The 19,948-nt window shown below is 42.6% G+C and overlaps 1 protein-coding gene across 1 annotated transcript in view; it reads left to right on the top strand.

Moving 5' to 3' along the window:
* The window catches only part of UNC80 (unc-80 homolog, NALCN channel complex subunit), a 129,877-nt gene that overhangs the window by 81,950 nt on the left and 27,979 nt on the right, over positions 1-19,948 (top strand). The window contains exons 37-51 of the mRNA XM_055811761.1: positions 424-524; positions 1,935-2,021; positions 2,798-2,981; positions 3,673-3,767; positions 4,649-4,738; positions 5,134-5,235; positions 7,611-7,791; positions 8,732-9,000; positions 11,682-11,816; positions 12,590-12,728; positions 14,436-14,532; positions 15,233-15,403; positions 15,611-15,703; positions 17,896-17,931; positions 18,274-18,492. Of these exons, the coding sequence (XP_055667736.1) occupies positions 424-524; positions 1,935-2,021; positions 2,798-2,981; positions 3,673-3,767; positions 4,649-4,738; positions 5,134-5,235; positions 7,611-7,791; positions 8,732-9,000; positions 11,682-11,816; positions 12,590-12,728; positions 14,436-14,532; positions 15,233-15,403; positions 15,611-15,703; positions 17,896-17,931; positions 18,274-18,492 (1,999 nt within the window). The remainder of the gene's footprint in view (positions 1-423; positions 525-1,934; positions 2,022-2,797; positions 2,982-3,672; positions 3,768-4,648; positions 4,739-5,133; positions 5,236-7,610; positions 7,792-8,731; positions 9,001-11,681; positions 11,817-12,589; positions 12,729-14,435; positions 14,533-15,232; positions 15,404-15,610; positions 15,704-17,895; positions 17,932-18,273; positions 18,493-19,948) is intronic.

Here is a 19,948-nt window from a genome sequence, read left to right as displayed (position 1 = left end):
GGGGAGTTGATCATCAACATAATTCCCTGCTATCTTACACTGTTCACCAATACCAGACAAAATCAATGAATCACCATGATGTATGAACAAAAAAGTACATGTATTTATGTTTTTTAATTGCCAGATTTCTCCATCTGGAGTTGTGAATCCAAATAGTTATTTCTTTATTATTCCTCTGACTACAGTGGTAAAGTGCTTCCCATCATATCACCAGTAGTTAGGGAAGGTTCAAATATTAGACCTGTCATTATTGCTTGAGATGACTGCACTGGTGACCAGGAATCCTAGCACATCAGAGGCGCCTGTGTGTTTCTGTACAAAACATGGCAATTGCCGTAGAGAGTTCAAAACATTTGCGTCTAAGTGTACCAGTTCAAGGCTTTTCCAAGGGAGATGGTTCTGACCTTGTTTTCTCTTTTACAGTAAGTGCTGTTGCTCAGCAGGTCCTGTGGAACTGCTTAATTGAAGACCCCTCTACAGTTCTGCGCCATTTCCTTGAGAAGCTCACAATCAGCAACCGACAGGTAAACTCTTCCTCTCCCCAGTGGGTGTTATGTATTGCTTAGAGCAGGGAGCACAGCTGCAAGCAGAATCACTCTGTGGGCATCGCTGGAGGAAAACATTTGCTGTTATAATGTAGCTCAAAGTCTTTTAGGCCATATCATCACTTGGCCTCAGTCTTTGCCCTCTACTGTGAATGGGACACAGCTGATTTACCGCCACTAAGGATCTGACTTGCTCTAATCCAAGCTTTGAACAGCTGTCTGGCAAAACACAACACTATCTAACGTAGGCAATATTGCCTCCACCCATGCCACTGTTCAGCTTTCTTGGAAAGACGGGGGTGGCCTCTTCTTTCCCTGGCTTATTTAGAGCACTTTCTAGTGCCGTGGCTAAGCTTTACGGAAGAAAGGTAATGAGACTCTCCATACCACTTTCTCAACTGTGGACTTGGTGTACGATATCAGAAATATCACTGTCCTCAACTTCCAAGACACCACCTAAGAACTGACTAAAAAATGAATGTTAAGCTTAGAGAAAGGGCAGGAAAGGCTGCTTTTTGGTTCCTTGAGCAACCAGGTCTCAGTGGCCTTGCTGTTCCTGAGACATCTCAGCCACAGTTCCCAAAGCTTCTATTTCAGTTTAGAGGGTTGTTTCTGTTTGTTGAGTATCTTTGAGAAGGAAGCTATATGCTGTGTAGCCTCAGAGATATCATAGTCTGCTGTTCTACCATCTCTTCATAGACCTACTACAACCACAAGTAGAGAACATAGAGAAGATGTGTATTTCCTTGGAAGCTTTCAGCAGATAAGATCACTGGCATCAGTTGTCCTATCCATATTTCATGCCTGTAACACTAGCTCAAATCTGCTGTGCATTAAGAGGATGAGGGCCATAGAAGACATTTTAGATACAATCTGTCAGTCCTTAGCCATTAGTGAGATTCTTTCTCCTCTACAACCCCTTCCCACCACAAGAAATGTATTAGCCTACATTTATAGCAGGCAGCCTCTAAAGGAAGAAAAGTTAGATTCTGCCTGCACCTCCTTCCCAGCAGCCACAAGCTATTGAATTGAGCTGAACTAGATTTCACAGGTCATTTAGGTAGTCATTTGTTGTGATAAGCAACACGGGGGATTATCACAGAGAGAGAAGTGTAGAATCAGGATGCTACAGTGAGTACAAATTGCAGTAGGAGATATTGGCCTCTCTGAGATAAAAAAGAAATACACTGACTGGGCTGCTGTTCTCTGAGCCTTATCTGGGGAAATGTGGGAGCCATCACAAGCATATAATTCTACTTCATGCACTGAGAGACAGAGCTGAGCAAGGGAGTATGGAAAAATAGGAAGAAACAAAGCCAAAGAAGACAAAAGGGAGAAATACATTCTCTGTTTTGTGATAGGAAGAAAAAATAATTGCTCTTTTTCCAGGATGAGCTGATGTATATGTTAAGGAAGCTTCTGCTGAACATTGGAGACTTCCCTGCCCAGACATCTCATATCCTCTTTAACTACTTGGTGAGTAGCTTGTGGGTCCGCTGTGCAGCCCAGAATCTCACCTCTGCCTGCATGCATCCTTAAAGTTAATCTCCTATTTGCAAGGAAATAAATGCTCTCAACTTTTCCTATATAGCTCATATCTTCTTCTGGCTGCAGGTGCAAGTCACCAGGCTTACACACCAGCCTTTGAGTCCTTTTAGGGAGAGGAAAAGGAACCCTTAATTTTTTATTAAACCCCTAAGCAGTCTGTCACGTATTTCTGAATTGAACCACGGACAGTGAGTTGTAGACTAATAGAAGGATCCCAGTGCCAGAAACCTTTCATTATTTTCCTTAATTTTGATTCAGACATTGCTTTCCTCTTGGATAGTCCTGTTGGAGAAAATCTAGCAGCTTCCTTGAAGATTGTGGAAAATGCATTTGCTGCAGTTAGGAGATGAAACAGACAGGATGTATGCTACTCCAGGAGGCCTCTGTTGGTTGTCAGTTGTTTATGTGGCAGCAACACAGCAGAAGGCATAGGGAGTCTCTTGCTGTAGAGGGTCTCCCTTTTCCTCATCTACAAAAGCTTTTAAGGCTGGGCTACAACAGTACTTTTTGCCCCAAACCTCATCCTCTCTAGAAAAAGGAAGAATAGTACAGGCAGATTGTTCTGTAGTATGTATAAACTTTCAGCTTATCCCTCTGAGTGAAGAAAGGTAAAAGAGCAATGTTCTTGTTCTGTGTTTATACAATGCTCTGCACAGTTAAAAGAGTGTGTATAACCTGATATTCCTCTCACTTACTACCTGCAGGTAGGACTGATCATGTATTTTGTACGCACTCCATGTGAGTGGGGCATGGATGCCATTTCTGCCACACTTACCTTCCTTTGGGAAGTGGTGGGTTATGTAGAAGGACTCTTCTTCAAGGATCTTAAACAGACTATGAAGAAGGAACAATGTGAAGTAAAGCTGCTGGTGACTGCCTCAATGCCAGGTATAAGAAATTATTATTTAAATCTCCTTCACTTCCAAGTTCACGACCAGTCTACCGAAAAGGAGATGCATCAGAACTAGATCAGAAAAAGACCTGCTACTAATGGCTGCATATTCTAAGTCAGTTTTCCTTGAGCTGAGGATGCAGTCAGTAAATTCCATCTCTAATTCCCTGAGATTCAGATAGCCACTTCAAGAGCTCTAAAAGAAGCAAACAGAAAGTGAGTTAGAACAGTCTTTTCAAGCCAGAGCTTTTTTGCCAGGTGGGCTGTGAAAGGTTGGCAGGGTGATCATTATAAGACTGTACGATTCAGACTCAGTTTGATTTGATGCATTGCAACCTCTCATTTAAGTCTTGAGAGAGCCCAGGAAGAGCACGCTGTTAGCCTAGGCCGTCATGAGTCAGGCAAGAGATATCTGGCTGAAAAACAGATTTGACCTTTTAGGTTTGTTCCTTCCTCAGAGTGACAGTTGCTGCTAAAACCAGCTCATCCTTCAGAAACAGATCAATTTCTTATTAACTATGGAAGTGTGAGGCTACGCTAACACCACATAATGGATTCCAGACAGGTCTGGCATTGTCTTTCTGCCCAGGAATGAATTTGAACCATCACTTCTCCTCCATGGACAGTCTTTTGAAATTGACCTAATTAAGGAGGCCATGGAGACTGCAACTGCTTTTCTTCCTTTAGGTACAAAAACCCTTGTCGTGCACGGACAGAATGAGTGTGACATCCCAACTCAGTTACCAGTCCATGAGGACACACAGTTTGAGGCTCTTCTGAAGGTAAGAATGAGTTTCTCAACCAGACAAACTGCTTAATAATACATTTACTGCCATACCTGTACGCCAGCAACACATTCTGCTTGATCATCCTGTTTCGTGTTGGGAAGTTTTGCTGACAGGCATTTCTGCCTCCCTGTGAGGACAGCTTGGTTGCAATAAACAGGACACTGTATTAAAGGATAACAGAAATGCCCTGACCTCACAGACAGCCAGAACCCTACAAATGCAACTATATTTGAAGACATTGCAGCTTATTGGATATTTGCTGTATATTATGCTTTGGATAAATCGTTTAAAAGTTTGGCTTTTTCAACACTAAAGGCAACAGAATGATCATGGAAATGAGAGTTCAGTAGCTATGATGATATCTTGGGATCTAGGAGATGTAAGGTCAGTTCCCCCTTCTGCCAAAAACTTCCTGGATGGCCTTAACTGAGCCACATAGGAAACAGATTTGTAAAAGCCTTCAGTTTGTCCAGCTGGTGGGAATCACACATCTCAGTACTTTGAAGGACTGGAACTTCAGTGCGTCTGTGCAACAATTATCACTAAAGCTTGATAAATACATAGTATGGGAATGGAAGCTGCAATACCCATATGGCTCATATAGCCAGACAAATATGTGTGATTATGAAGACATCAAAATTCAGTAACATCAGTCTTCAGGACTGTGATATCAGCATGGCTTGATTATCACAAACATATTCATGTACTTAAAGAAAGAAAGTAAGAATCAATGCCAGGACTGTGTAACAGCCTGTCTGAGGCTTGCAGGTTTGTGCCTTTGTGCATTATTAGCTGGATATTCTTCTTTTAGATGTTGTGGTCTTTCTACAGGACAGCTAATAAGTAACAGGATGTTTTCCTTCCTTCCTTTTCAGGAGTGCTTGGAGTTTTTTAACATACCTGAAACGCAGTCTTCGCATTACTTTTTAATGGATAAGCGATGGAATCTTATTCATTACAACAAGGTAAGACAAAGGTCAGGTTCAAATGACTTTGTTCTTTCCATTATGCCCCTTTTTAAATATCAGGGTTATCTAAAGGAGAACAAGCAGGCCATAACCACACAGAATTCTGTCCTGTGGGCACCACATCTTGGGTGTTTAGTTGTGTGTGGTGAAAGATTGGAGTCTGACAGAAGAGGGGGAGATTGGAGTCCCTTGCTCTTAGGTCATTAGTGTCTAGCTTTCTTAGAAAAGAGCAAATTTCTCTTCTGTTTATGCTTTTCCATGATGCCAAACACTGTCTGAAAGCCCCTATCCAGAAGCTTCAGAAAGGGCTAAAAGACCTTTTTTTTGATTCTGTTGAGTGATGCTGTTACACTTACATTTGTTTGAAATACACTTGTTTTCTTTCCTGGCAGACCTACGTCCGTGACATTTACCCTTTCCGGAGGTCAGTTTCTCCCCAGCTCAACCTAGTGCAAATGCATCCAGAAAAGGGTCAAGAGCTCATTCAGAAGCAGGTAACTTACTGCCACCAAACAACTCTGCCCAGAAAAAAACCCTGAACCTAAATGAACCTTTTTTTTCCCTTTAAAGGCCTTCACTCACACTGCATGCAGGTAAGAGAGCTTTGCTGGGGAAGTAGCAATTGGCATAAAATCGGCCCTGGTGCCGTTGGACAGGTGTATAGTATTTTAAGAAGAGTCAAAGAACACAATGTGAACTCTCTCCCATTCTCTCCAGCCAGCTTCTTTTAGGCAGATTGTTTTGCATTCTCATATACCTGGCCAGAAGAGCTTCAGTTGCCTCAGCTTCAAAAGTTGCTTATTTCTTTCTTTTAGATTACCTCTGGCTGTGGAGCAGGATTTCTCCATTCTACCTTCCTCTCTGTCCTCTCACTGTAGAGAATGTTACCTGTCTCTCTTCTTTGTCCTGCTCTCAGTTGCTAGTCTTTTACCATAGCTACTCTTAGGGGCAAAGCAGTAGCAACTGTTTCATCGGGGGAATATCTGTCCTCAGAAGAGCAGTCTTCCCTATCTTCCAGCCTCATGACCTGATAATCCAGCCTCATGATCCGCTAACGTTCTGCAGATCCCAGGAGCTCTACCTTAGGAACTAAATCCTAACTAAAGTGGCAGGGCAATGCCTTTAATGTGCTGCAAACCCTTACAAGTATCATTTCTTTGGACAGTAAGACGATGGCATTGAGCTCACTCCACCTGTGGAAGCCGCATGTTCTGCTTTCCACAAAAGCAATGTTGTCTCAGTAACACAGAGTTGACTGTTTAGGGAACAGTTGCTTTAGCTGTACCTGCAAAGAATGGTAATAAGCAGGGAAAAAGAAAAAAGGAGGGGAGGATGGGAATGTAGTTAAACAGTGTAAGTTTGGTGTTAACAGTTGTATTATTCTAGCCAAAAAACAACTTCTGTGGTTGTCTGTAGCAATGTGAGTGCAAGGGCAGGAAAATATCATCAGGAATGGTTATAAAAAGTGGGTATAAAGCTGCTTAAGATGTACTAGCAGCTAAAATAATGGAGAATACAGTTAATGATGTCTCGTGTATAGTACAGAATAGGGTAATATTTAATGTGCTGTATCTATCAGTGGGAAGTCTATAAAAACTGGAAATTTCTTGGAATAATTTTGGTTGGTTCTCTGACAGAAATTATTCTGGCTCTAGTAGATGTGCCCCACATACTACGTAAATGAGTTTGATGTGCCCTACATGACCAAAAAAAGCTTAAAATGGCCCGTCCAGTTTTGTCAGGGCATTATTTTGCATTCCGCTTTTTTCTGTTTAGAGTACATAGAGGCCAAAATATTTCTAAGGTAAAACTTAAATCAAGTATCTACCAGCCTCTCTGTAGTCATGCAGTAAGTTGCTGGACAACATCCAGCTTCAGCAAAGAAAACAGCACGTAGAGCCTACCCACAGAGCTGCAATCCATGGAAAAGTACTTTCTTTACTGTTGATTGACTGAGCACCCAATTCTAAGCTGGGTGCTCTTCAGAGCAAGGTCATAGCAACTGCAGGCCCTGGGAAGCTGAGCTTTGTCACATGGTAAGCCGCATGCTTAGAATTTTGGCTTTATCCCAGTAGCTAAGAGCTGTCGTGAAACGGCTTCCAAAGACAGTTGCTTCTACTACTGAGCATCACTCTGCCTTATGGTTACTTTTAGCATCAAAATAAAATAGCTAGCCTGACTAGCCTTATCAGTCAGAAGTTCAAAGGAGGCTGGTAGAATGGAACTTGGTTTCCCAGTCGGTGTAATCCAGTTGGTGTAATCCAGAAGCGATAATCTGAAGTGAGCAGGGCTTCACTCACATTCAGTAATGCAGAATCTGATCTGCTTTGTTTTATTGGCTACTTCTCTTTTGCAACTATACATACACTTCCTATGGCCGGACATGAGCCAATCTCAACCCAGAAGGTAGATAATATTCCAGCCTCATGTTGACTATAGTCTAAGACCTTGCAGAGAGCAACTACAACTGTATGGCTTTCAGTTTGGAGTTGGCTTGCCTCTGAACCACCTTGGGGTTCACACTGGCAAAGCTTACATTAATCTACAAAGGACCACATGTCACAGTTGCAAAGTGTTTGACAACCACTCCAAGTCCTCCACAACACTGAAATAGAAAGTGTTGCTAAAAGCTCTTTTGCAAACAGTATCCATCTTTGTGGACCTGGGCTGAAGAACAGTGGTCACACAAATCCTAACAAAAGGGTGCAGCGTTAGCCCTGTGAATTCTAACAGGATCCTCTGGGCCACGAGCGCAGCATCCCTGCCATGGAAGAGAAAGCCATAGAAGCTAACCTAGAAAAGTGCATATACATTGTAAAGAACACTTTGATCAGGCTGATTCTGATCCTTGTCTCTTTTTCTCTTTCAGGTGTTCACCCGCAAGCTAGAAGAGGTGGGGCGGGTGTTATTCCTCATATCACTGACACAGAAAATCCCTACTGCCCACAAGCAGTCCCATGTATCTATGCTCCAGGAGGACCTCCTCCGCTTGCCTTCATTTCCCCGAAGTGCCATTGATGCCGAGTTCTCACTCTTCAGTGATCCCCAAGGTATGGCCCTTTGATAGCTTTCTCTGGTGGTTGTACAGGGTCCAGAAGGTTTTTGTGAGGCACTTAATTTGCCTTAGAAACACACAGGATTGTAGCATTACTGAAAGCTAATAAATCTCTTCCCAGGGAAAGCAATACATAGCTGTTGGTTTGTAAGCACAACAGCAGAAAGGGCTTTGCCCTTAGAGGTCTCCAGACAAAGCTACTTTCTTTGGATCCAAATGAGAATAAGTTATAATTATATATTAAAATCATGCATGAGGCTACAGCTAAAATACTGTGTCCAGTGGCATAACTGCACCTAGAAAGGATTTGTCAGAGCCCTTCACCACCCACCCTGAGGAAGGAAAGGACTTCCAATGAGGACTGGCAAATTCTGAAGCAGGGATATAGAAACAGCCCACTTCTTAGAAGCTTTGCTCTGAATGTCAAGTAGGGTTTCCAGCCTGACTTGTGGATTAAACAGGCCACTGTTGCAGGGTGGTAAGCACTGGCAAGTTTTGTAACAGGCCCTAAAGGCACTTGCTTTCAGAAGCATTATTGTAACTCTGCATCAATGTCCTGTAATGTCTGGGACACCTGAAGAATAAAAATTCAGCATAAATCCACACAGCCATTCAAGTTGTATGAGGCAGATGATACAGGTACAAGCTCAGATCTGCTTTCACTTTTTAAGAGGAGAATTTCCAACCAGTGGGGAGCAGACTTAATGAGCTGTGTGATATTTGTCATTCATCTTTAAGTGTGTTGCTTTAAGTGAAGGTTTACTCGAGCCCTATGGGCACTTTCAAAGTACAGGATGGGTGAAATAATTTTAAAAAGGCAGAACAATGGTCGGTGTTGTGGGATGATTCTTTGGAAGGGCCTTTGACTTCTGGGAATGTTGTGAGGCTGGCTGTGGTGGACAGAGTTGATTGCTGTTGCCTCTTCTCCCCCACAGCTGGGAAAGAGCTCTTTGGTCTGGATACTCTTCAGAAAAGCTTGTGGATTAAGCTGCTGGAGGAGATGTTCCTTGGCATGCCCAGCGAGTTCCCCTGGGGGGACGAGATCATGCTGTTCTTGAACGTCTTCAACGGTGCCCTGATCTTGCACCCTGAGGACAGTGCCTTGTTGAGGCAGTACGCTGCCACAGTCATCAACACAGCCGTGCACTTTAACCACCTCTTCTCCCTCAGCGGGTACCAGTGGGTCCTCCCCAGCATGTTGCAGGTGAGCCATTTCCATGAACAATACAAAGGAAGACTTCCGAGTGAGCACTTTGTCATAGAACTGACTGTTAAACTGCTGAGTCCTGGTGAGATCACAGATTTTGGGGGCCCCAAGAACACAACAGATCAAGGTGGGATGGCCCAGATCAGAACTCCTGAGACTACATTCCCTTTTCTTCTTGAGTACCTTTTGCCGTCTTCTTTATGTTAAGTAAATGAATGTCTGCTTCCCTTACTATGTACTTCCACATAGAAATGTGAAATTTCTGGAAAAACTTTGGACCTTGGGTCTCCCTCAGTGTTCTTTCCTCCAGGGATGGCTGAAATTTGGGGAATAGTTGAAATATCTGGATTTGCTACTTGCTGATGGAAACTAAATTATATTCACTTTTTGAAGTATGATAATTGTATTCTCTGCAATTTAAACAGCAACAGAAAAGAAGACTAAATGTTTGTGAAAAACTGTATGTGGTCTTTGCATGTGAGTGATGACAAATATTGGAAGTGTTAGAGGTGGAGTTTCTCTTTCCTTTGGGGGTGTACAAACATGCCTTTTTCCTGTTGACATTTGACAAAAATCAGATACTGAAAATAAATAAAAAGTAGATACAGTTCTTTTACAGACAGAAAGATTATTTCTGCAGGGCTTGAAGACAGTATCCAAATAAGGATTTAGTATTATAATGCAAATACAGAAAAAACCTATTGTTTCTGTAAAAGAAGCAATGACTATGGCATCCTTATGCATGCTCATTTTAATATAGTTAACAGAGCACAATAACTAGGACCAGTGATGAATTTAGCTATCTAAACAAACTCTTTAGTAACTGGAAATTCTAATGTCATGCCTTGCATGGTTGGATAAGTACATATTAGATCCAGGTTTGCAATGCACAGATTTATTCATTAGAAACAAGACATTTTGAAATAAAATAACTCAATAGCTTAATTTGAAGTATTTGGCAGTATCCATTCAAAATTGTGGAGGACTCTCCCTTCATTTCCACTTGTCATATTGAGAGAAATTAGTTTTGTAATTCTTTCCTATCCTCCCTTGCCCCATACCAATTATTTTAAACTACTTAATGAAATTAATGAAATACCACTCTTAGGAGGCAAAACAGTAATTCCAAAAGAAAACCCAAGTGTTTCTGAGTTTATTTGGTTTTGCAGATCCTCACTTCTCCATTCCAGGCACTCAAGATCAGCTGATTGGTTTGTGGTCATTACAAAGAAATTCTTCTACCACTTCTGGGCTTGAACCAACCATTAATAGCTTAATTCCTGATGCGTACATGCACGTTTCCCCACAGGCCTCTTTTTGTTATGCTTTTCTTGGTGAAATGCACGTACAGTTAATTATTTCCCGTTTGTCAAGTAAATGAGATATTGTAAGTGTAACGGGCCATGGTGATTAACTGTCCTTATAAGCTCACTAGAGGCTTCTGACTGTCTATAAGACATACCAATCTCTTCAGCCTACTAGGCTACTAAGCAGTGAATACATCTCTGCAGAGGTGTCGCACACTAACAATTTTTTAGGAACCTTCAAGAGCCCTGTGCTGTAATGCAAATTTTGCACTACCATAAAATCTCAACATTACCTGTTGCCAGCAAATAGCAAGAAAATCCTGCATACCCCCACCCCAAACCTCCCCCAGACTCATACCAGGAGAGAAGTTCAGACAGGCTGTTGAACTGGACAGAAGGAGGACACACAGTGATGTTGTTCCTAGCAATTTATATTGTTTACATACCTGAGAAACAAATCCCACGTCTTTGGCAACACATTGGCTGCATGGTTCAGTGGCCAGCCCTGAAGGAAATGCCACTCTAAAAAACTTAAAATATGTAAAAAGTGGGCAGAATTGACAGTGTGTTGGAGGACAGGCTAGGAGTTCAAATTGTCTTGACAAACTGAGGGTGCAGTCTGAAAATAAGAGAAAAACCCAGATTATGTTGAACAGGTTGGACATACGTTAAGTCCTTACTTGTGAATAACCAGCGGCATAAATAGGAAGGGAAAGCAGCTGATTCAGTAACACTTCTGCAGGGCAGAATACTGGAGTTGTTACAGATCTGAAAATAAACATGAATCAACAGTGTCCTGTGGAAGGAAAAAAAAAAATCTCTCTCAAATGCCATTCTTGGGATGACTATACAGATTGATATCTTGTGAAAGAAACGTGGAGTAATTCTGCTGCTCCAATCGGCAGCACTCCTGGCTTGAAATGTCCAGTCATGGGCACTGCACAAAAAACATCAGTTAACTGGAAAGACTGCAGACTGGAACAGGGATGTACATCTAGAAAACATGTCATGTGAGAAAGGACTGAAAGAGCTGGGACTTGCCTAACTGAAAAAGGTGAAGACTGAGGAAGAAAGCACTACTTTCAAACAAGTGCTTCTAGGAAGGAGAGGGAAGGAATCTATCTCTGATACATAGGACAAAAAATAATGGACTAAAGCTGTGACAAGGTTCAAGCGTGACAAGCAAAACTTTTTTTTAAGGATAGTTTGTCCCTGAAATGCATTGCCGGGGGGGTGGTCAAGCCTCCACCTTTAAAAACGTTAGGCAAACATATGGGGAATGACAAGGCCATAGTTGATTCGATCTGGCGTCAGGAGATAGAGAGCCCTTCCACTGGAGTAGTATTTCCATGTCCTTTTTTATTTGCTCAGGTATACGCCGACTATGAGAGCAACCCACAGTTACGCCAAGCGATTGAGTTTGCATGCCGCCAGTTCTACGTTCTGCATCGCAAGCCCTTTATTCTGCAGCTGTTTGCAAGTGTGGCCCCTCTCCTGGAGTTCCCTGTGAGTAAAAGCTGTTCCCCAGTCTCAGTGTGGGGAAGCCTGTGTATGCAGCCAGACCCTCATCAGAGATAACAAAGAGAAAACAGCTGGAGCAGCAGCACAGTTCTTACTGAACACGTCCTTACTTGCACATGGTGCTGCACAGAGCCATGTCTTGAACTTATTTCTGCGTGCTTTTGTTCATCAATTGATTGAGCAGGATGCTGAGGTAATAATGGGTCACTGGTATCCAGGCTAGTAAACGTGGTTTCACTTTAAAGTCCTGTGTATAAATAGGTTATAAAAGGACAATAATTATTTGCAACTCTTTAAATGCAAATCCTTTCTTAGAATCCAGCAATGGGAACTAAAATTTTAATGCCAAGTTTCAGTGCATGTGAACTATAAGACTGGATTAGCTATGCTTTGGAATATTCACTAATTACTTCTTAACATTTTAGTGAGTTAGAACAAGTTAATGAAACTTGAATTTTAAATGGGACTGCCAAATATGACTGCATATACACTGTAAACACACACAGCTTTCTCCTTCCCACGACAGCAAAGATCTGCTTTTTCTGGAAAGTAAAGCTGTGTGCAGTTTTTAGATCATGCTTCCACCGTTGCACCAATCCATTGAGTCAGGCAAGGCTTATCGTTTGACAGCAGTAAGCTCTCGAACTCCATGTAGGCCCTTTGCCAAAAAAAAAGGTTGCCCACACCTCCAGGTAAAGATTCCTGGGATGCACAAAAGCCCTCAGAAAACCAACCACGGATGTCTGTTGTTGAAACAGGATGCTACAAACAATGGGACCAGCAAAGGAGTGTCAGCTCAGTGCCTGTTTGACCTGCTGCAGTCTTTAGAGGGAGATACTCCAGACATTTTGGACATCTTAGAGCTGGTGAAAGCAGAAAAGCCTCTCAAGTCACTAGGTAACAGCAAAGCACCCTTTATTCAGTGATTCTGGTTTGTTGTTTATTGATTCAACATGCATTTGATGCAGCATGATTTGTTCAGGGCCCTTTTCTTCTCCCAGAATGCTGTCCTAACAGTTTCTTATGCCTCATGAGGCTTTTATCATGAGGCTTTATCACCACTATCCTTTTGATATTTTCTGCAGGAGGGGAATTATTAATTTATTTTATTCTAAAGCTACTTTTTCTGCATTGAGACTGCTAGTGTGAGACTAGCCCCTGGCATTTTGAATTTTATCATGTGTGGGTGAAGAATAAAGATGCCTAATAAACTGTATCATGCTGACAAGATCAGTGTCATCCTCTCCACTGCTCCATGTGGGCAGGAAACAAAAGCATCCTCTCCCGTGGGCAGACTATGACTAGTAAATGACGGATGCCATTCAGACATTCAGCAGTGCTGAGCTGTAGGGGGGGTGTTGATTTATCACAAAGCAGAATATATACGGCTGTATGATGTATCCAGGGTACTATAACTCTTGATAGCTATATGTGCAATGTGGCATTTAAGAATTTGGCTGCTTTGTGATTTGCAGGGAAGTAATTTTTGCTGATTTTTATAAGGATCTTTAACTTATTTTCCTAATTTGCATTTCCCTTAAATAATACTTCTTTTGATGAACCGTGAAGCCTGTCTAGCCTTAGAGCTAAAGCTTTCTTATATACTGGGATTTTACAATGCTGCACAATTCTATCACAAGTTATAATAAAAATGGTGCAAAATATCACAAGTTATAATAAAAATGATACAAAATAAGATATTTCTTCCTCTTTGTGGACTGTAGTAAACGTTACATAAAATATTTAGGTTTTCTGTGGAGGGTTATTTGAAGGCATCTCTGAAAATTCCGAAGTGTGTGTTGATGAGACTGTGGATGAGTATGTTGTGTACCTGGTATTTTTTATATGAAGATCAAAATTGTCTAAAGCATCTGACTTCCACGTTCCATTGTTCATAGTCATTTACATGCTTTGGGACCTTAACTTTGACTTGGGCTTCTATATATCAAAGTCACTTCTAAAAATGGGACTATAGTTGTATTACAAATATTGTTCTTTGGATACTTTAGTTTCTTGGTGCCTGGCACTAATTATCCCCAAAGTAATATTTGTAGCATGGGACTTAAATGCTTTTGAAATTTTTTTCTCAAATCACTAGCAAACCAGACCCACTCTTGTGCTGGTGCCCATGTGGCTGCCAGCATAGAAGGGGCTTGATTTTTCAGAAGTAGGACTATCTTCTGCCATCTGTGGTGTATCAGCATCATTTTTAGTGTGGTGGAAACATCTAGGAAAAAGTGGAGGGAGCATAAAAAATGTCATTAAGTTGACATGTGTTCTTGTCATGTATGAGCTTAAGATTTTGCTTGTGATGAGTGATGTTTGAAATGGGACTCCAGTGGCAGCTGCAGGCCTTATGCTCAGCATAGTTGACCTACTGAGAACTGTTTCTCACCTACTGGGTTCTTGGATGGCGGGGTGCAAGTGGGAGTGTAACATATGTTTCCTTTATATAGACAGATTTTTGTCAAAAATCAAGAGCTTATTGGGGATTGTTAACGTGAGAAGCAAGCAATTGAAGAGGGAGAAAAAGAAAGAGTGTGCTAGCTCCTTTCATATTCGCTGTTTGTGTGATAGTATTCTCATACTGCTTTACTCCCTTAGATTTCTGCTATGGGAACGAAGACTTGACCTTTTCAATCAGTGAAGCCATCAAGCTGTGTGTGACGGTGGTGGCCTATGCTCCTGAATCATTCAGAAGGTGCTGATCTGTTTTCTTGGTTTGTGCAGACTCAGAAAAAGCATAAAAGCTGTGTATAGCATGCGAAAGCAAGGCTGACAAACGGAGGCAGAGGACATAGCAATGCATTCCAAGCACAGGGCTTCTCTGTGAGGCCAAACCTCTGCCTGTTGATACCTTTCCTAGGGCACTTGGCTCCAAATTCTGCCAGCCACTGGCTGCAGCACTAAGCTGGATGGCAACCTGAGCAGCAACACATAAGCCGTACTTCCAATGTGGAGATCACGCTGTGTCCTGCAGGTTTCTGTTTTCAGAGAAGCAATGGAGAGGGGGCTGGAGAGGGACAAAGGGGTAGCTGGAAAGAACAGGAAGATGCAGAAAGAGGGGAGGTGGACTGCTAAAGCAAAAAGATTAGTTTCCAAGAGGGAACCAGAGAGGAAAGGAGTCTTTGGAAGGGAAAATGAATGAATGCAAATGGATGACATGTTCAGAAGATATACCCAGAAGTTTAGGTTATTGTTTCATATATCAGCTGATTTCCTCCCTGAAGTCCCTGACTCGAGAGTTTCTTTGTCCCAGGACTGCTTATCTAGTAAGAAGCAGTGAAATCACAAGGCTAGTGAGAGATCCAAGGGTCTTCAGATAGAAGCTTAAGCCTCTGCCTGATGGGAGTTTCAGGACCGACAAAATTAAACAGACCAAGTACTGGTTATTTTTCCAGCCTCCAGATGCTGATGGTCTTGGAAGCGCTGGTTCCCTGTTACTTGCAGAAACTGAAGAGACAAACCTCTCAAGTGGAGACTGTGACAGCAGCCCGTGAGGAGATTGCTGCTATGGCTGCCCTTGCCACCTCTTTGCAGGCCCTCTTGTACAGTGTAGAAGTTCTCACCAGGTAACCCACATGGTTCAAAGGTCTGAGTCTGCGTTTGGTTATGAGTGTGGGGAGAGGCAGTGCACTGGAGGTCACGATACGCAGCTTAGCTTGAATAATGGTTGAGTTTTAGACATGGTAAAATTAGCGCCAAATTTCACCAGATCACAAGCAGAATTTCAGTGCAACTGTTAGTCTTTAGTGTGCTATTCACCTTCCCTTTGCCAGGCCTATGACAGCCCCACAGATGAGTCGATGTGACCAAGGCCATAAAGGGACCACAACAGCAAACCACACCATGTCAGCAGGTGTGAACACCAGGTAAGTCAGTGAGCTTTTCTGTCTTTCTCATTTTTCTGAACAGGTTTTTGTTTGTTTGTTTGTTTTTTTCTTGATTGTTTGGGGGGGGGAGGGGGATGTTAGGTAAGGTAACATCTTCATCTTATTGCTCAGAGTGCTTGGAGCACTTCCTCAGCTGTCCAAGGAACTGCTCTAGGTACTGTGAGAGAAAATAGTTGGATAAAAAGAGCATACAGCCCAGGACCAAAATCCCCAAGACTAGAATTTCTAGTTTAAAACCATGGGACTACATAGAAGACCAGGATATCAAAATGGAGGACATGCCATCTTGTTTCCCTTTTCACACTCTAGAAGCATACTGACAAAACAGCTGCGTCCCTCAGTTCTCTGCGTTGCCTTCTTCTGAGCCCACTGTCAAAGCAACCACTGGGCGGAGCCCACTTGGATAGCAGAAGGGTCAGATTCCCTCTGGCTTTTTTCTGAAAGACTGAACAGCAGTACAAGCTCAAACTGAATGCCGTTTGGGTTTCACAGAGACTAGCACCTCCTCTAGTTTTTCTTCTGTTTCCTGATCACTTTTACTTTTCCTACAGTCCCTTTCCGTCATCTTTGCCTCCACGTTGGTCTGGATTTTTTTGCAGTTACAGACAGCAAAGGAATGGGTGGCAGAGGATTTGAGAGAAAGGGAAGAATGACTGGGAATACTTTTGTTCTTAGAAAAAAAAACCACAAAAAGCTCACATAAAAACCTCACATGGAAGGAGGAAGTAAGGAAAGAGATGGCACCAGCAGAATGTAATACTGCTCCCTGGCCATACTGGCCATCCCAGTTAGGCTGCTGTGAATTAGGCGAGGCCACTGGACAATTTACTCAGTCATAGGGCAAGGGTTTAAGAAATCTTGCTACAAAATCCACCCACAAGCACTTGGGATTATGAAGGTGTTCTTTGCAGTACTGATTACTGTTCTGGGCAGCCCTGCCTTCTCCTGGCCAGGCTATGCCTTACTGTGCTTAAAGTTGAATGTTTGTGCTGACTTGGGAAGGGAATTTTCCCCTAGCAAAAGCTGGAGTAGCTGTTCTTCCAGAGCAGAGTATTTACTCTGGATTTCTCTTTTGAGTCTGTGCACACCCAATAGTCTAGTACAATACTGTGCACCATATAAGACGGAAAATCAGGAACGCTCTCCTGGCAAAGCATGCTTTCCAAGTTACTCCCTGTCTTTTTTATTTTATATTGAAGAGAGATAGAAATCAGTCTCTGCATGGATCATCAAAGAGCTATTATGACAATTTATAGATGTGTAGTGTAGAAATCTTGGTTGCTAACTCTTGGAATCAGTCTGTTATTCTTTAAGACCAATTCAGGCATCGATGAAACATAGCTCTGAATTTCTATCCCGGATCTGAGAAGCAGATAAACCCCTTCATGCTCAAGTCTGAAGTGGATATATGCCATTTACTTCCATTGCAAGATTGCCCGGTCTAAGGTAAATAGGGTGTAATGGAAAGTAGTACTCTATTATTTGTCTGCTGATTTTGGAGAGCAGTTAATATGTATCTGCTGACAGGCAATGTAGAAACTCCTGATGCTGTGTGACTCAGACATCTTGGTTTACATTTCCAGATCTTTCTGGTTATCAGTCGTTCAGTCTCTGATCCAAAATATTTTTGCACTGCTCCAGGTTTCCTGCCCTTGTTTCTTCTGTTGTGTTACCATTGCAACAGACATCTGCTAGCAACAGCAGGAATCTTGTGATGGTAGAATGGTCACTGTTCCAGCCTAGGACGTGTTAGCCAAGCGGTGCAGGGTTTGTTAATGCTTTCTCAACAAGAAGTGGCAAGAGAAAATGACAATAAAACAAAAAAAAAACACTCACTAGGTGAGCTCTGGCTTCTTGGAACAGACTGAGCACTGGGGTGAAAATCACTAAGAGCAATTGCTCGAAAGAGAGCTATGGTTTTTAAGCCTGAATTTTTCCTTTTGTGACAAGGGCAGTAACTATAGGCATCTCTAGTTTTCTGCCAGTTGGGAGGTAAAGGCTATTCAGTGTGGTTGCTCACTGCATGCAGCCATTGTTCCAGTGACACCAGATACCATCCTGCCCATGGTGAGTATCTATCTGGGCTAGAACAGGGTTGCCTTCTTTCAGAAAGGCACGGTTTAGGCACTACTAAGTTGCTGTTTACAATTGCACTGTTTCTGTTTTTCCAGGTACCCAGAACAGGGAGCCAAACTACACTTTATCAGGTACGTAAATTCTTCACCCAGTCTTCCTTGACATGTGATGGACTGTTCCCCAGCAGTTTCCAGGTTCACTGAGTCCCACCCACTGTTTCTGTGACAGGCAGCCTTTTCTCAGGGGAGGGTAGCAAAGGATAGTTCATATCGAAATTATCTGTATTTTTAGCATGAGTTTGCAGACTATAATTTGCCCTTTTTTTTTTTTTTTATTGCAGGTGCATCTCTCTTTCTTTTCATTTGCAGTAGAAAACGTGTTGCAAAACCAAGTTGGAGAGGTTGTTATAATCTGCCTCTGCTGTTCCACTGCCTATAACACTTCCTACTTTTTCCTCATTTTATATCCTCCAGGGAGAACCTTCACTTACTGGAAGAGGGCCAGGGTCTTCCCCGAGAGGAGCTAGATGAACGAATTGCCAGGGAGGAGTTCAGGAGACCGCGGGAGTCGTTGCTGAATATCTGCACAGAGTTTTACAAGCACTGTGGTCCAAGGCTGAAGATTTTGCAGAACCTGGCTGGTGAGCCCCGAGTCACTTCTCTGGAGCTGCTGGATGTGAAGTCCCACATGAGGTATTCCACAGGCATTCTGCTTTTACTTGTTCATTTCAGGGGGATTCCTTTCTTTTAGCTCTTCATTTTTCGTAATAGCAGATGGAATCACTTTTTGGTACTGCAGTTGCGTGTTGCTGTCTGAAACATGCAGAGCTTGTTTTGGATGTTGGATGTTCCTTGGATCGTACCTTATGCTACTTGTGTAAAAGAAAGGTTTCATATGTTCTCCTCTGGTCTCATTTAGACCCCCACCTCCAGTGGCTGAAATAGCTCCCTGGCAGCCCATCTGATACATCAGAATAAATTGCAGCAAGGAGCAGAGCTGATAAGGCTGCCTCTGCGAGGCAAGGGGTGGGGAAGCTGCCTGGCTGGCTGACTACGACCTTTATCCTCCCCTGTGACACTGTGCATCAGAACCAGCTGCTAACGAGCAAGAAAGGCAGAGCAACCACTGTACTGCATAAATGCCTGAAATATGGGGGAGGCTGGGGCAAAAGGCATTTAGGACCACCACCTCAGTGTGTGATACAGCAGCTGCATATCTTTTAATAAGGTGCAGCACTGAGTCCAGCTTGCTGATTAGATGCTCACTGCAAACCATTCCATGTGATGCTGGCCTAGAAGTTGGGGGTATGGCTTTCTAAGCACTTTGGACATGATTCTCCCCTCTGTGTTCGCTCATGTGTTTGTTCATGGTAAACACAAAATAGCATTAAGTTGCTACTGAGACGTTTGCCCAGGTGTAAATGACAGCAAAAACTGGGACAAGAGGGAATGGACCTGATTCCGTTTTCAGTTTTTCATTCATTTTCAGGGAAACCCCTTTCTGATGTAGTATTCCCTCAGGAAGCATAATCTCATTAGATTTGTTTCATGGTAAGGTGTGTCACCATGAAAACAGCACAGATATTCTCCAAGTGAGCCACAGTTAGCAGTGTTCTGACTGGCACCTGTCAGAAAGAAAACTGGGATTAATATGAAGCAGTTCTGGTGCATCCCTTGGCAGGGGTCACAGGGAGACAGGTATCCGAATTCTGATACAACAGCTTTCTGAATTCTGAAATCTGAATGGCAGAGAAATACTTCAAGATCATTCTTTGAATACAGAATAGCTTAATACCAAAAGGCACTTTTTTATGGCCTAAGCCAAACGGTGCCCAGTAGAGTATTAAAGTAAATAGGAAAGATAGCAAAGTTATCTTAAGCTGTTTGGGATGGGCCTCAAAAGTGAATCACAACCACCTTAAAAGGAATTTATGTTGCTCCCTGAACCCCAAGAGGCCTGTGAATTATTCCTCTCTTTGAGTGCTATACTTTTTTCCTCAGGAATACCCTGTAAAGTAAGATGAAGGGTGACAGATACTAGCAATGCACTGAACTAGCTCTCTTCCTGCCCTTGGATCAAGGAAAACCCTCTAAAAGCCCTTCTACCTTTTGCATGCATGCTTTGAAAAAAATGGCAAAGCTCCTTAGC

The sequence above is a fragment of the Falco peregrinus genome, chromosome 8, assembly GCF_023634155.1.
Source record: "Falco peregrinus isolate bFalPer1 chromosome 8, bFalPer1.pri, whole genome shotgun sequence".
Lineage (NCBI taxonomy): Eukaryota > Metazoa > Chordata > Aves > Falconiformes > Falconidae > Falco > Falco peregrinus.
Note: the sequence above shows the minus strand (reverse complement) of the source record. Positions and strands in the feature narration are given on the sequence as shown.